This window comes from Trichophyton rubrum (assembly GCF_000151425.1).
Source record: "Trichophyton rubrum CBS 118892 genomic scaffold supercont2.1, whole genome shotgun sequence".
NCBI classification, from domain to species: Eukaryota; Fungi; Ascomycota; class Eurotiomycetes; order Onygenales; family Arthrodermataceae; genus Trichophyton; species Trichophyton rubrum.
Window position 1 is genome coordinate 1890263 of NW_003456428.1, and position 12573 is coordinate 1902835.

At 48.4% G+C, this 12573-nt stretch overlaps 4 protein-coding genes across 4 annotated transcripts; 3 read left to right on the top strand and 1 right to left on the bottom strand.

The window, feature by feature from the left end:
- Window positions 1-93: 93 nt before the first annotated feature.
- On the top strand, window positions 94-976 carry TERG_00720 (60S ribosomal protein L19; the record flags this gene model as incomplete). The annotated part of the gene is made up of 4 exons (XM_003238685.1): window positions 94-98; window positions 189-458; window positions 599-749; window positions 821-976. 4 exons carry the CDS (start codon window positions 94-96, stop codon window positions 974-976), a joined length of 582 nt encoding a protein of 193 aa, XP_003238733.1.
- A 444-nt stretch (window positions 977-1420) lies between these two features.
- Window positions 1421-2773, bottom strand: TERG_00721 (uncharacterized protein). Its single transcript, XM_003238686.2, has one exon. It carries the CDS (start codon window positions 2409-2411, stop codon window positions 1425-1427), a length of 987 nt encoding a protein of 328 aa, XP_003238734.1. The 5' UTR covers window positions 2412-2773; the 3' UTR covers window positions 1421-1424.
- Window positions 2774-3220: 447 nt separating this feature from the next.
- Window positions 3221-7077, top strand: TERG_00722 (uncharacterized protein). The gene is made up of 2 exons (XM_047747642.1): window positions 3221-6019; window positions 6081-7077. The coding sequence occupies exons 1-2, from the start codon at window positions 4691-4693 to the stop codon at window positions 6318-6320; spliced, it is 1569 nt and encodes a 522-aa protein (XP_047603604.1). The 5' UTR covers window positions 3221-4690; the 3' UTR covers window positions 6321-7077.
- Window positions 7078-7323: 246 nt separating this feature from the next.
- Window positions 7324-9757, top strand: TERG_11619 (uncharacterized protein). Its single transcript, XM_047750705.1, has one exon. The coding sequence runs from the start codon at window positions 8598-8600 to the stop codon at window positions 9027-9029; it is 432 nt and encodes a 143-aa protein (XP_047605217.1). The 5' UTR covers window positions 7324-8597; the 3' UTR covers window positions 9030-9757.
- Window positions 9758-12573: the final 2816 nt, after the last annotated feature.

Below are 12573 nucleotides of genomic sequence, written 5' to 3' on the forward strand. Positions count from 1 at the left end.
CCCTGCTGCTTCATCGGATCGAATACACCTCCCGAATATCTCCCTCACGAATGCATGCCGCGTCGCTGTGTTGTGGCAGAAATTTTTCATGGCATGGCGTTAGAGGGGGCAAGAAATTTTGTCGCTCTCGTGATATCGAAACGGAAGCGAAGAGACAGTTGTGACTGACCATTTGGTGACTTTAATAGGGTCAACCTTCGCACTCAGAAGCGCCTGGCCGCCTCCGTGGTCGGCTGCGGTCAACGCAAGATCTGGCTTGACCCCAGCGAGGTCAACGAGATCTCTACCGCCAACTCTCGTCAGACCATCCGCAAACTCATCAGCGATGGACTCATCATCCGCAAGCCCGTCACCATGCACTCGCGCTCCCGTGCCCGTGAGCTCGCAGAGGCCCGACGAAACGGTCGACACAGAGGTTTCGGTAAGAGGAAGGGTACCAAGGATGCCAGAATGCCAAGGTACGTTCCTCCTTAATGCTGCTGAATTTCTGTAGAGTTCGGCGATGAAGAATACGCCGCAATTGCCGCCTATTCCTAGAAAATTAGTGAAGAGATTTGGAAACCGCGGGATGACTGACGCATGTTCGCACTCCTTATAGCCAAGTTTTGTGGATGCGCCGCCTAAGGGTCCTTCGACGACTACTTGCCAAATACCGTGCTGCCGGAAAGATTGACAAGCACCTTTACCACGAGCTGTACCACTTGAGCAAGGGTAACACCTTTAAGCACAAGCGTGCCCTCGTTGAACATGTATGGCTTCCCCAGAGTTAAAATCGGGTTTCCCGCCTTTTTAACAGAAGTACTAATATGGGTGCTTACAGATCCACAAGGCCAAGGCCGAGAAACAACGTGAACGTGCCCTCAAGGAGGAGATGGATGCCAAACGTGCTAAGACCAAGGCTGCCCGTGAGAGACGACAAGAGCGTATTTCCGCAAAGCGGAATGCTCTTCTTGGTGAAGATGAGGAGGAGGCATAAACCACCTGTTGACCTTTCAATATGTTTAATTTCCACTTTCCTCCATCCCACTTCTCCTAGCCGGCATCGGTCAGTGGGCAAGGGAGTTCATGTTGATTTTCGAAACCAAAAAAATAATGAAATGGAATTTATGCCCACTATACTCCCTCTCTGGCATTTGTTTGTTCATCTGAGATGTACACATCTTGTGGATAAACGGTGGATTACAAGGATGTTTTGGTACTATAGCTATTGTCATTTTAAACGAGAAAGACAACTAAATGGGCCCTTATGAAGTACCAATACAGATATGTACAGATTTCGGAATCAAAGAATTCCATCTGAATCAATTAACAATACCGCGACTCTGGTATATTAGGCTCTTCTGCTTGAGTAAAATACATATATTAATTTAGGAACAGTGGAAAAGACCAGCTTTTAATGGATGCGTCACTGGCTAGTTTTCTCGTCAATTCGAAGACTGTTCAGTACCGTCCGACCAGACAGGCGATGTTGGGCATTCTGAAGGGCATGGTTCTTCGTTCTGATATTCTGTCATTTCTCGGACCCACCTCCAGCGGGAGATGATTGATGGAGTTACTCGCAAGGGCTTGCTGCTCCCGACTGAATTTTGTTTGGAATCGGGACTACTTCCCGGCAGTAGGATTATGCTGCTGCTCTTTGTCCTTGACCTTGATAATAAACAGGATTCCGTCTTATTGGTCTCTGAAGGGAACATCAAAGATTCGACATCAATGCTGGCCGAGAAATAGAGGGACGGGCTTGGTATGGCATTGTCCATGAAATGAGAGCCGTCATCCGAATATGTATGGGCTAGTACGGTTCGTGTCAGACCTGTTGATATATTGACGTGATTTGATATTGTCGATAGCTCATCAAGAGAACCACGAAACTCCACAGGGCCGTACTCCTTTTGTTCGAAAGCAGACAATTGATTCGAAGTTCTGTCAAATCTGCGGACAGTGGTATGTGTAAAGGACTCTGTCTCTGGTAAGGGCTCAAGCTTAGGCGGGCATTTTCGTTTCCACTGAAAGCCAGGGAGCGATCGGTTATGGAAACTGGGCGGGTTTAGCGGTTGGAGGTATCGAGGAGGTGGAAGCGGAGGAGGAGGAGGAGGCATGGTTTCCGGCTGTTTTAATTTCAAGGGAAACGCGCATGGCGACGGCTTGGTGATCTGGTTAGGTAACTCATAATCTCGATCATTATTATATTCAGCACTGGGCCGAGTTGCTTTCCGTGATGGCTTGAGACGCGACAATAGCCTGGATCTTCGGCTTCCCATCTGACAGTGCCAGATATAGCCAAATATAAAAACGACGATGGTCAAAAAGACGCCAGTGCCAGTTAAGGAGCAAGCAATGACAAAAGTCTGCTGTCCTGCTTCCTCTGGACCCGCAGTACGAATGTGTATAGATGGACTGTACTGGGGAGCCATGTTGCCACTGTAAAAACGTTTATCAGGTTACAATCACAACAGAGAGGTATCAGGTACCCTGACAAGGGTTTAATATCCTAACCATGGCGCCAAAGATCTGGGGAGAAAATCTTTCCCTAGAAGTTTAGAAGGAACAGAGGGGCCTATTGAAATTCGCATATTTACATGAAGCTAGTTAGTCGTAGGGACGTGTTCTGCCAAATCCCATCTGAATCAAAGAATGGGGCATTAATGTAGCGATTCCACGCCACAAGTTCGTTGTGAGAGGTGCGCAATGCTTGAAAGGAGTCGGGGAGCAAGCATTCTTCGGAACCATCCGAGGACCGTTGCCCCGTTGCCCCATTCCTGACAAGATGCGGCCTGCATAGTCTAGTTGCATGAACCTGGGATGACGGGTCGATCATGGCAGGCTTCCCGTTAAGAGCCGGGCGAGAGACCAAAGGTGTACAAAGAAGGCGCTAGACGAGAACGTAGAACAAGCGGATCGCTCAACGGAACGGGACGAAACCTGCATTTGATTACGGCGACATGTCGGATGAGTGGGATTGAGAATCTTTATCCTGCACCAGATACCGCGGGAGGCTGCATATGGGGCTGCTAGGGAAAATCTTCTTATTCTAAAACAATGTTTAGATCAAGAAGGAATCAATATGGTATCCAGAGAGTCGCATTCATCCCATACTGGGTTATTTTTTTTTTTTTTTTTTTTTTTTTTTTTTTTTTTTTTTTTTTTTTTTTTTTTTTTTATTATTATTATTATTATTATTTATTTTTTTTTTCACTTTGGGTATCATTGGCAAAAATAAGTTGGACCGCAGGTTGGTAGTTACATCCTGCTTCTCAGAGATCTTGCAGCGAGAAACTGCGTATAAGATATTTAAAAATCCTGCTATCCTTCAAGCTATGAGAATAGCCTGGGATGCCTTCTTAGGATACAAAAGAGTAATAACCTGTGAAAAGGTATGGGTATAGCTTGTGACCCCCTAAAAGCTTCTCCTGGTATGTGTAGCGACCACCCATGTCCATGCAATGAACTTGGGCCAAGCTGTGGCACTGTTTAAGCTGCCGCATGCTGTCTCTCTGCTAACACGGGGTGTTATATTCCAGTTTCAGCCCTCGCGGCCCTCTTGTTCATTGATCAAGTCGAACATGAAGCGATCAAAACATCCGTTTGCCTGTGAGGAAGTTGGATGTCGTTGGCCGTTCACGTGACCTTCCGAGTCGGGAGGACCTTGGAACCTTGAGTGATCTTCGACCGCGTCAAAACATCAAGCGTGATTGCATTCTAATTGATATCGTTTACTAGCAGGAGAATACATAGAACACTCTGCAGTCCCTTTTGAAGGTCTTTATACGACGATGCCTAGTGAGTCCTGGCTGCGGCATGCAACGATCACCATATGAGCTTCCGTCGGTTCTGTGAATGTTGGTGCAAGTGTTATTGTTAGCTGATTTCATGCATCTCCTGCGTCGCACCCCTGACCATACGGCATTTTTCTAATCCCTCGCTTGGGCATAACTAACTAGTTAATACAATCTGTCATTGTTACTCCTTTTCTCCATCAATAAAGCGTTGGTATGCTACACAAGCTCGAGCGAGTCCTGAAACCGTCTTGATATTGGTACAATCTTATCCAGCCATCTGGCCTTTACCATTTTACTTCAACCCAACCCGAATAGAAGAAGCCCATCGAAAATTGCATCTCTCAAGGCCGATTGCGGACGTAACAACTTTATCCCCATGATCTACTCCGACTTAAGACCTTTAGCATATCACCTTGCCTTGGTCCTTGTTGCACATATACATATTATTCCCGGGCAGTCTTAGTTTCAACCGAGCTTTCGGGCAGCAGGGTCTTAGGAACCCATCTCTCTAAACCTACCTTAAGGCCGTCTTAAAGGCATATCAGCAGTCATGTTCAGCTGGGGAGGGAGTCTGGGTAAGCTTCTTGATTCCTTACTATCCAGTGGCTGCTGTTCTCAAACAAGGCTGTCGAGAATATTGCTTTTCCTCGTGGAATTCCCGTGTTTTTTTTTTTTTCCTTTCAAGACCCTCTTTCTCCTACATCTTCCCTCCCATTCAGATGATTGAACATGTATAGCTGAGATCAATACTGAATTGGGGAGTATTTTATATCTATACTCACTCTATAACGAATGGCTGACCAAGTGGGGAAGCAGCCGTGTCCAGCTTCAGTGTTAACCTAGAAGAGGAGCGTGATCCGCCTCCACCGCCAACAAAAGTCCAGTTTCCGGACTATGCCAAATTAAATTCAGTTATGTCTGACGGTGAAACGAGTTGTGATGCTCTCTATCACTTGTTGGCTCGTGCCAGAAAACCGCAAGATATCACAGATGAATATCTGACGGCGTTCAATATCAAGGTGGAATATGATATTGATGTCTCAAACATCGTGCCAGATCACGATCTGAAATCAAAACCTCCCTATCAATGGCCAACACTTGGCTCCGGGACTGGAGAGTCGGAAATGAATCCTCCCATGTTTATGAGCAATGGGGCTCCATTTCCTGACAAAAGTAAACACGAGCTCTTAAAGGCAGAGCTACTATTCGACAATGATGATGCATTTCGATCCCTTGCGCGGCTCGAACCACCTCCGGGGCGTAAAAATCCACGGATTGCCCAGGCGAGGAAATTTTGGACTGCTTTGCAGCAAGCTGCTCAGTATTGGGATTCAAGCCATGATAATTATTATGAGATCAGCATAGATGAGAACACTGCGCCCAACGGCCATGGGGAAGGTTCGGACCCAGGTAAAGGTACGGATAAAGATGCAGTGGAGAGCAGGATGGATATCGATGGCGGAAGAGGCCATAGTCAACCATCAGTCATAATACCCAAAGTAAATGCTAAGAGCCCCAGTGGTAGCAGACGCTACAAAGGTCGGAGAACTGGTGCAGGAACAGATATGCCTGATTCAGTCCGAGAAGATGTTTTACGTGGACTGGTGGAAATGGTAGCATGGTCCCTCGGCTGCCAGGTTAAGCTACCAACAATGCCGCCTCGTCTTGCTGTCAAAGATCTCCTATTTCCTGTACGGCAGAGTTTCACCGTCTCACGCATCCCACAGGATAGGCAGGAAGCACGCAAACATATTCTGGAAGGGCCAGTGCTAGTTGCCCAGTGCCGACCGGAAACATGTTTTTACGACGAAGCTACTGAACAGAGACATGTCGAGAAATGTGATATCTTGCGGGAAACAGCAGGGATCCTTCTACTAGCCCAGGAAAGAGCGCGAGAAAATCAGACTGAAGCCAAACCCGGAGATGGAAAATGGTGGGCGTCTACGCCTCGCTGGGGAGGCCTCCCGAATAACGGCCCAGTTGGTGAACCAATTCCAACTGCTCCAGAGCAGCAGCAGGCTGAACCTGCGCCAACGAACTCGTCAGTGGACAATGAGGCCACGGTAAACAAACGGACGAAACACGACAGGTCCTCTCTTTCATTCCGGCGAGGAGCAGGGCTGAACAATAGGAGAATCTCAATGATGGAGAAGTGGAAAAGCATCCAGCCCGGTCCAGGATTGTGGGATAAGAGAATGAAGTATATAAAAATTGGGACTAACCCGAACAGTCCGTTTGATGATGTGAGTTACAGCTGAATATCAGTTAGAAAAGGCCAACTTACTAACGTATATTTACTCATAGGTCTTTATGATATCGTCGATTAACCACCATTTCTCCATCATCCATCTCAGAGTCTACGACGAGTACCTTCAATGGCTCACTACGGGAAAGGTAGACACTGCCAGTTCAGACGGCCGCCCGGCGTCACCATGGCGATCCCTAGTCCTTCGTCGAACACGCTGGTTCGACTTTTTCAATCCCGTGGATCGTTCGGAAGGGTTTGATGGGCTATGGGCCGTCCTCACGCATATGATGAGATGATAAATGCATCCCAGCTTATTCGCTCTTGGGTGATCTCTGACGCTCAAACTGGTATGCCTATCCTTTCCTAAAATCATATTCCTTTGCTCACGTCTTCATGTTATCAAGAGATATTTTCTATCCGTGCCTGCTTTGCCGAAAGAATTGCCTACGACCAGGCGCTTCCCCATGCTCCCCAGGTTCATCCCTTGTTATATATAATGTGTTAGTCCTATGCCTGTTGTGCTGGAGCCAGTGCTGAGCCGTTTTCTCCGGGAATATGACACCAGATTGATACAAACAAACCCAGCGTCACATTCTAGAAGGAGATAACTGCTCATTATTTTCCATATGAAGCAGCCGGGCCAGTCAGCTTTGTAATATTGACATGGTATACAACCAGGAATATGTTAGCTGCCCACCAACTTTCACACTCGCCCTGCCGGTGATGCGTCCAGGTTAAAAAAGGTACATGATCAGTGTGTAAATTATAGCCTTATTCTGCACCGTGAATACATCCATAGAGCGTCTCGTATTTATAACATACATAATAACAATGATAGTAGTTAAACGCAGCCAATCACCCGGCGTCACATCAGCCGAAACGGGACGTCAACTCGTTTCCTCATGCATTCTCTCCCCCCACGCAAGCAACAGAACCAACATCTAACATCCCAGACGGCTTACAGCTTTTATGGTCACATATAGTTCCGTATAGTTATATCGACTTACACGCTTCCCGCCCCCTGCCCATTCCATCATCCAAGCTCCCGTCCAGCGTTTCAAGCTTTCTCGTGGAATTCGGCCGACCGCCTCCACCGCTGCGTATGTATACAGTCAACGACGGACACCACACAACGTCTTGACAAACGGACAATCGCAACTCAGAAAAGCGAATTCCAGCAGCAATTGAGTTCCAGCCTTCTGCATGGCAGCTCGAGAGCATGGCCTTGGACAAGGATCAGAAACATGAGACATCTGTGGCGCTGGGAAAAGGGGAGCCACCCGCGCATATGGGTTGGCGGCGTGTCTGCGAGGAAATGATAACTAGTTATGGATACACCGTGGGCCACACCCACCATCATCTGCACGAGATTGAACTCACCCTTGACAAGTGAAGCTGCCTGTCCCCTTGAAGCTCGGCCTCTCTCACAGCCAATAACGGGGTCAGACGCGATGGTGGGACACGCAGTGTGGGATGGGAGGCAATCCCATATCCCAGCTTGGTGACCATCGCCGACCTGACATCGTACTTACTTATACAGCTATGGAACGCTCTCAACTCAGTTCTCCACCTGTCCATGGTCTTTACACTGAATGTCTGGACGCTAAGCCGCGGGGAACGCCGGAAGGGAAGCCTATCTTGATCTCTGGAAATTTGCCCTGGTCGATATCATACCACGGACATGGATAGGCGACAGCCCCTAGATATATCTGATACAGATGAGCCCGATATACTCCTATTACTTCGAATATTTCACCGAGATGAACATCGGATAGCGCGTCAGTCGTGCCAGTAATACCGTCATGGAGGCCGAAGGGTACTGCTGCTTTGACCCAATATCTTCCCCCACCTCCTTGATAACACAGTAGGTATCTTTCCTTTTTCCTTTTTGCCCCTTGCCCTGCACCGTTTTATGCCTAACTAGTTAGCAAGCCTTTTTCCTAGGTTAAGCGGGTTCAATATGACTTACATAAATCGTCACCACACCACATGCACTGCGCTCACTTTCAAGACCAAGCATACATACATATAACGGATAATGGTGATCCGCATGCATGTGTAAATAACCAAATCTCCTGTTTGATGCCGCCAGGTTTCTTTTTCAGGCTGTCCTGCATTGTCATCGAGACTGCTTGGCTGGTTAATTGCATGAAACCTCGAACCCCTGAAACCGTAACTAAATCGAGAGTCATGAGAGCAACTGCGGCCATTCAGAATGTGTGGGCAACAGCATAAATCGATATTTCTATTCTCATGCTAGCGGTATTCGATTATTTGCTAGACGAGAAATACGGGGTACATTCAACACACGTATCCAACGCATATCAGATTAACGCTGTCAATAACGGGACAGCCGTAGCGAGCAGCACAGATAAATATGGGCATTTCTATTATGTCACTAACCCCTCGATCGTCTGAGGGAAGATGATCTCTCACACACGCTATAGGCTGCACCTTCCCGTAATTTCCTTCTCAGAAAAATACGTTGAAGGTACGGATACGGAGTAGGAATATGCAGAGATAGGGTGCTCCCCCCTTTATTTGGCTGTTACTGTTGTCATTTAGGGGAGTGTATGAAGCACAATCCGGAGAGCAAGCAAGACTCAGGGGAGCCAAGTTCACCTGCTGAGCGTGGTAGGGGCACCCTACTTTTTATCTATTCAGTACGGAGTATCACGATTCAGTTTTCACTCCCTGGACATGCTTTTTCCACACACACACACACGCACGCACGATGGAATTGGCCCTCGAAAGTTATTAATTGTTTCTTTCTTTTTATCTTCTTCCCCCTCTCTTCAACTTTTGTTCTTTATTTCTTTCCTGAGACTTTCCCCTTTCGATGTTTGAGTTCAGCTGGATGGGAATTCAGCATGTACTATGTCTACCCAAGGCGCACTTGTGGCGTTCAGCCACGCTCCTTACAATCACCAAGCCTTGGTTTGCGTGCCGAGCAAGCGCGCCCTCCATCTCCATATCAGTGGGCGAACAAGCCAGCTTGCAACTAAGAATGTTTCGAGGTGAGGGGATACGGCAGTCTTCTATGCAATATATCTTCTGGATGGAATATCAACTACTACGCAAGCTTGTTAGTCGAAGAGCCAACGCAGAAGGTCAGAGGAACTTTCAACCAATCTGAGCCGCAACGCTAAACTCCTGAAGCCCCCAATATTCACCGACAGCTTTTCCATGATGCGTCTTGAAGAGTGTCTGTTCGGAGCGCTCTCGGTAACGATGCCGAGTATACGGATGGGATGGATTGACAGGCGAAAGCTTCCCCCATCTATGTATATGACGCGTCTGCTTTGTGAGACGGTCATTTGCCGACTCGTGTCTTGGATATTAGCTTGGTATATTAACGATCATCTGACCATACAGGAATGATACATGAAGAAAAGATGGCCCAGGCGATCGGAGTCCGATAAAAGGAAGGGTTAAGGGGTCAAGGAATTGGAATCGTACATGGCCTTGGACAAGGGGTGGAGAATACTAACCAAATTACCACAATGCTCCGGGCGAACGACCAGTAGAAAAAAAGCGAAGAAAGAGAAATGACCAAGATTGGCAGCAAAATGAGCGAGAAGCAATATATTACCAAGGCTAGCCAGCAACATGGGAGCTGGTCACTCCACAGCTTCTTGCGCTGGGTTGAGGCCAATAATAACAATGGCATGGGGATGGAGCGTCCTTCCTTCGTCGCTAGCAGGGGAGACAGACGTTGTGGTGCCCAAAGTCGCGGGAGCCCACCGCACCGCCGCCGCTACTTTTCCATCGACCCATGAACACTTCCATGCTAACTAAATGTAGGGGCTGTTGGGCGTGATCAGTATGCGGGTGCATCTTGAAATGTTTGTGATAATGGCTGCTATGGCTTGCAAACAGTTCCTGAGAATCCCGTCCCCGTCCAACATGAAGATGTCTCACGTGTATATGCCCGGGCTGTCAACGCCTTTTGCCCTGCAGAGATTTTCTTTTCTGATAGTCGGTAAAGGTCCAGCTTAACTACGGGATGGAAACGGCTTCTGCGGGATTCTGATTCCTCACTGGTCGAATATTCGAGCCTTCCATTATCCTGGGTGGCCAGAGATATTCAGCACTAGTCTAGACGGATACTGTCGTGGTACGTGGTACGGCGTTCACGCCACAGGCTCACTTGTCAACCTCGAGGACTCTACGAAAAAGGCGTTGTGACGTATCTCTCCACCTTTGTTTGACAGAGGTTGCACTCCTAGGTATCAGATGGCAGAGGGGAACTGCTCCAACCCGTTGCTGCAACACATTTGAAGCCACCAAGCTCCATTATTTACGTTGCGAGCGACAACAAGAAGAAGTACGAAGGGGACAGCAGCTCGCCCTCCTGTTAGTTACACTCGGCAACTACAGGTCAAGTGCCGTTGCCGTTAGAAAGCAATTATATACGCTAAACTAACTAGCCTAAACAAACGAGCTGCACCGGTTAGTCAACAGGACGCATGCTTGTTTGAGATTTCAGATTTGAACTGGGCCAAGCAAGGATAACTCATCGATCGGTTTTGTGGGGTGCATCATGTATAGAAGAGAGCGAAAAAGGCACAAAAAGGGGTGAACGCTTCTCTAGTGTCCTCCTTTACCATGAAGAAAGCTTGTTTGGCTCCAGCTTCCTCTGCCATGGGTTCGTTAGTACCTGGTGATATAGGCTGAGATATCTATATACGGAGCATGGCGAGGGAGAGGGAACTCCGTATGCTAGGCTGGGCGCAGCGGCGCGTGGGATCAGTTGGCAGGCGGCGCTACGGCCCAACTCCAGGACAGCTGCGAACCATTTCAAGGATATGCTGCTCGGCGGTCACCGAGAAAGCACTCTGTTGCCTCGAAAAACCCAAGAGATCATCATCCTTGGGTGTGGAGTCGGTAAGCAACCAGATGGCAGAGTAAGGAAGAATATACGACCAGCCAGATAATGCAAACTTCCAGCCAGTTGGTAAGAACTCCACGAACTGTTTGCCCGGAGGGTATTAGATGCAGCTACCCTGCCTGCCCTTCCAAGGCCAAAAGAAAAAAGTTGGGGATTCGCCACTTCCTTCGGCCTTTTGGTAACGGGCTTCTGGGTCGTCCTTGCATTGCATTGTCAGCGCTTGACAGGCCATATACAAACGAATGGGCACGGCACGATTGGGGTGCATCCTTACGTACAGAGTATGGATTGCACATAGACGCATAACGATGCATATACGCAACATTGGAGTAACGGATCTATTTCTTTGGGCAGTATCTCTAGAAATCACGATGGCACAGTTTCGGCTCGACATACTATATACGCATTGGCCCGAGGAGTTTTTCTGTGCCGCGCGTGAGCTTTGCCAGCACCCGATGAGATGCTTTTCTTCGTTCATGGGACTGCTATGGGTCTGACTCGGTTAAGGCCATGATTCGCCCAAAGGAAACTTAAGCTAAGCAAGCTAGGTTAATTAATAACATCAGTGTGGATCTGGATATCTGCCCTGGAGTTGGATAACTATGGGGGGAGAGGGGAGGATGACGGGAATGTGCCAGGGCATGTCACTGCTCTCGCTTGGAAGGGCTTATTTTTAGTACTTGGGAAATACGAGACTTGAACATGCTCTTCCCTACAACTGTAACCACTTTTCTGGGGGGTGGTTTATCCAGCTTTCCACCTTGTAGGTTTGTCAGTTTGCTCCATTCTGATGGGCGGGATTCGTGCTGTGGTACGAGGCCATATACTTCACGTCAACGCCGCAGAACCGAACCACCTCTGCATACACCCCTTTCTTGGAGGCAACAAGGGCAGCAGTGCACGCCGTACACAGGCACAGAAGGGCCAAAGAAACTTGATGCAGCAACCCGCCGATAGTCCCGGTCAGAGGCAACTCAGCTTTTTCTTCTGGCGCTATACATATCAACTATTTGCCCCAGTCCCTGGTAGGGGTATCCCCCCTTTCCCTCCCTCCCTCCCACCACCCCGTATGTACGGACTATCCAGGCTTTGATACGGCGAGCGTTGTTACCATCCCGTCTATCCTCCCGTACCTCTCTCCCTCTCGCTCTCTGGACGTGCATCTTGGTTGGACCTCTTTCTTTCCTTTTTTCTTTTTGGCTCCCTTGTCTTTGCCAGGCGTTACTTTTGCCGCTCCATACAAGACCAACTCCATCTTCCGTCCGCAATTCCGCAAGCCGCAAGCCGCAAAATTGTGACTCCGTTCTGAGCTTAAGTAAAGGCGCTGTGGGTGATCTGGTCCTTTTCTCCACTCGCCCTGTGTCCTCGGTCTCTCACGCTCTCCTTTGCTGGCTTCCCGCTGCTAGTGGTTTTCTTGGGGGGAGTTTGGTTTTTGATATAGACAAAGCGGAGAAGAGCAACCTCGCTTCTTCTTCTACTTCCTCTCTTTTCTTCTCACCCCCTGACGATAGTTCGACAGTCCACGCCAGACTGATATCAACACCGACACCGATATTTCGACCATCGACACCGCCTGGATAACGGTCGAGGGATCCCGTTTCGGCTACCAGGAGCAAAAGACCTGCGGGAGCTTGGATCGCGCTCGCCCCCCCTCCATC

What these genes read in the sequence shown, in the direction of transcription:
- TERG_00721 (XM_003238686.2), bottom strand. Translation starts at nt 2,411, where the DNA reads ATGGCTCCCCAGTACAGTCCATCTATACACATTCGTACTGCGGGTCCA.
- TERG_00722 (XM_047747642.1), top strand. Translation starts at nt 4,691, where the DNA reads ATGTCTGACGGTGAAACGAGTTGTGATGCTCTCTATCACTTGTTGGCT. An exon ending in CGAACAGTCCGTTTGATGAT is followed by an intron (nt 6,020 to 6,080) that starts GTGAGTTACAGC and finishes ATTTACTCATAG; the next exon opens with GTCTTTATGATATCGTCGAT.
- TERG_11619 (XM_047750705.1), top strand. Translation starts at nt 8,598, where the DNA reads ATGAAGCACAATCCGGAGAGCAAGCAAGACTCAGGGGAGCCAAGTTCA.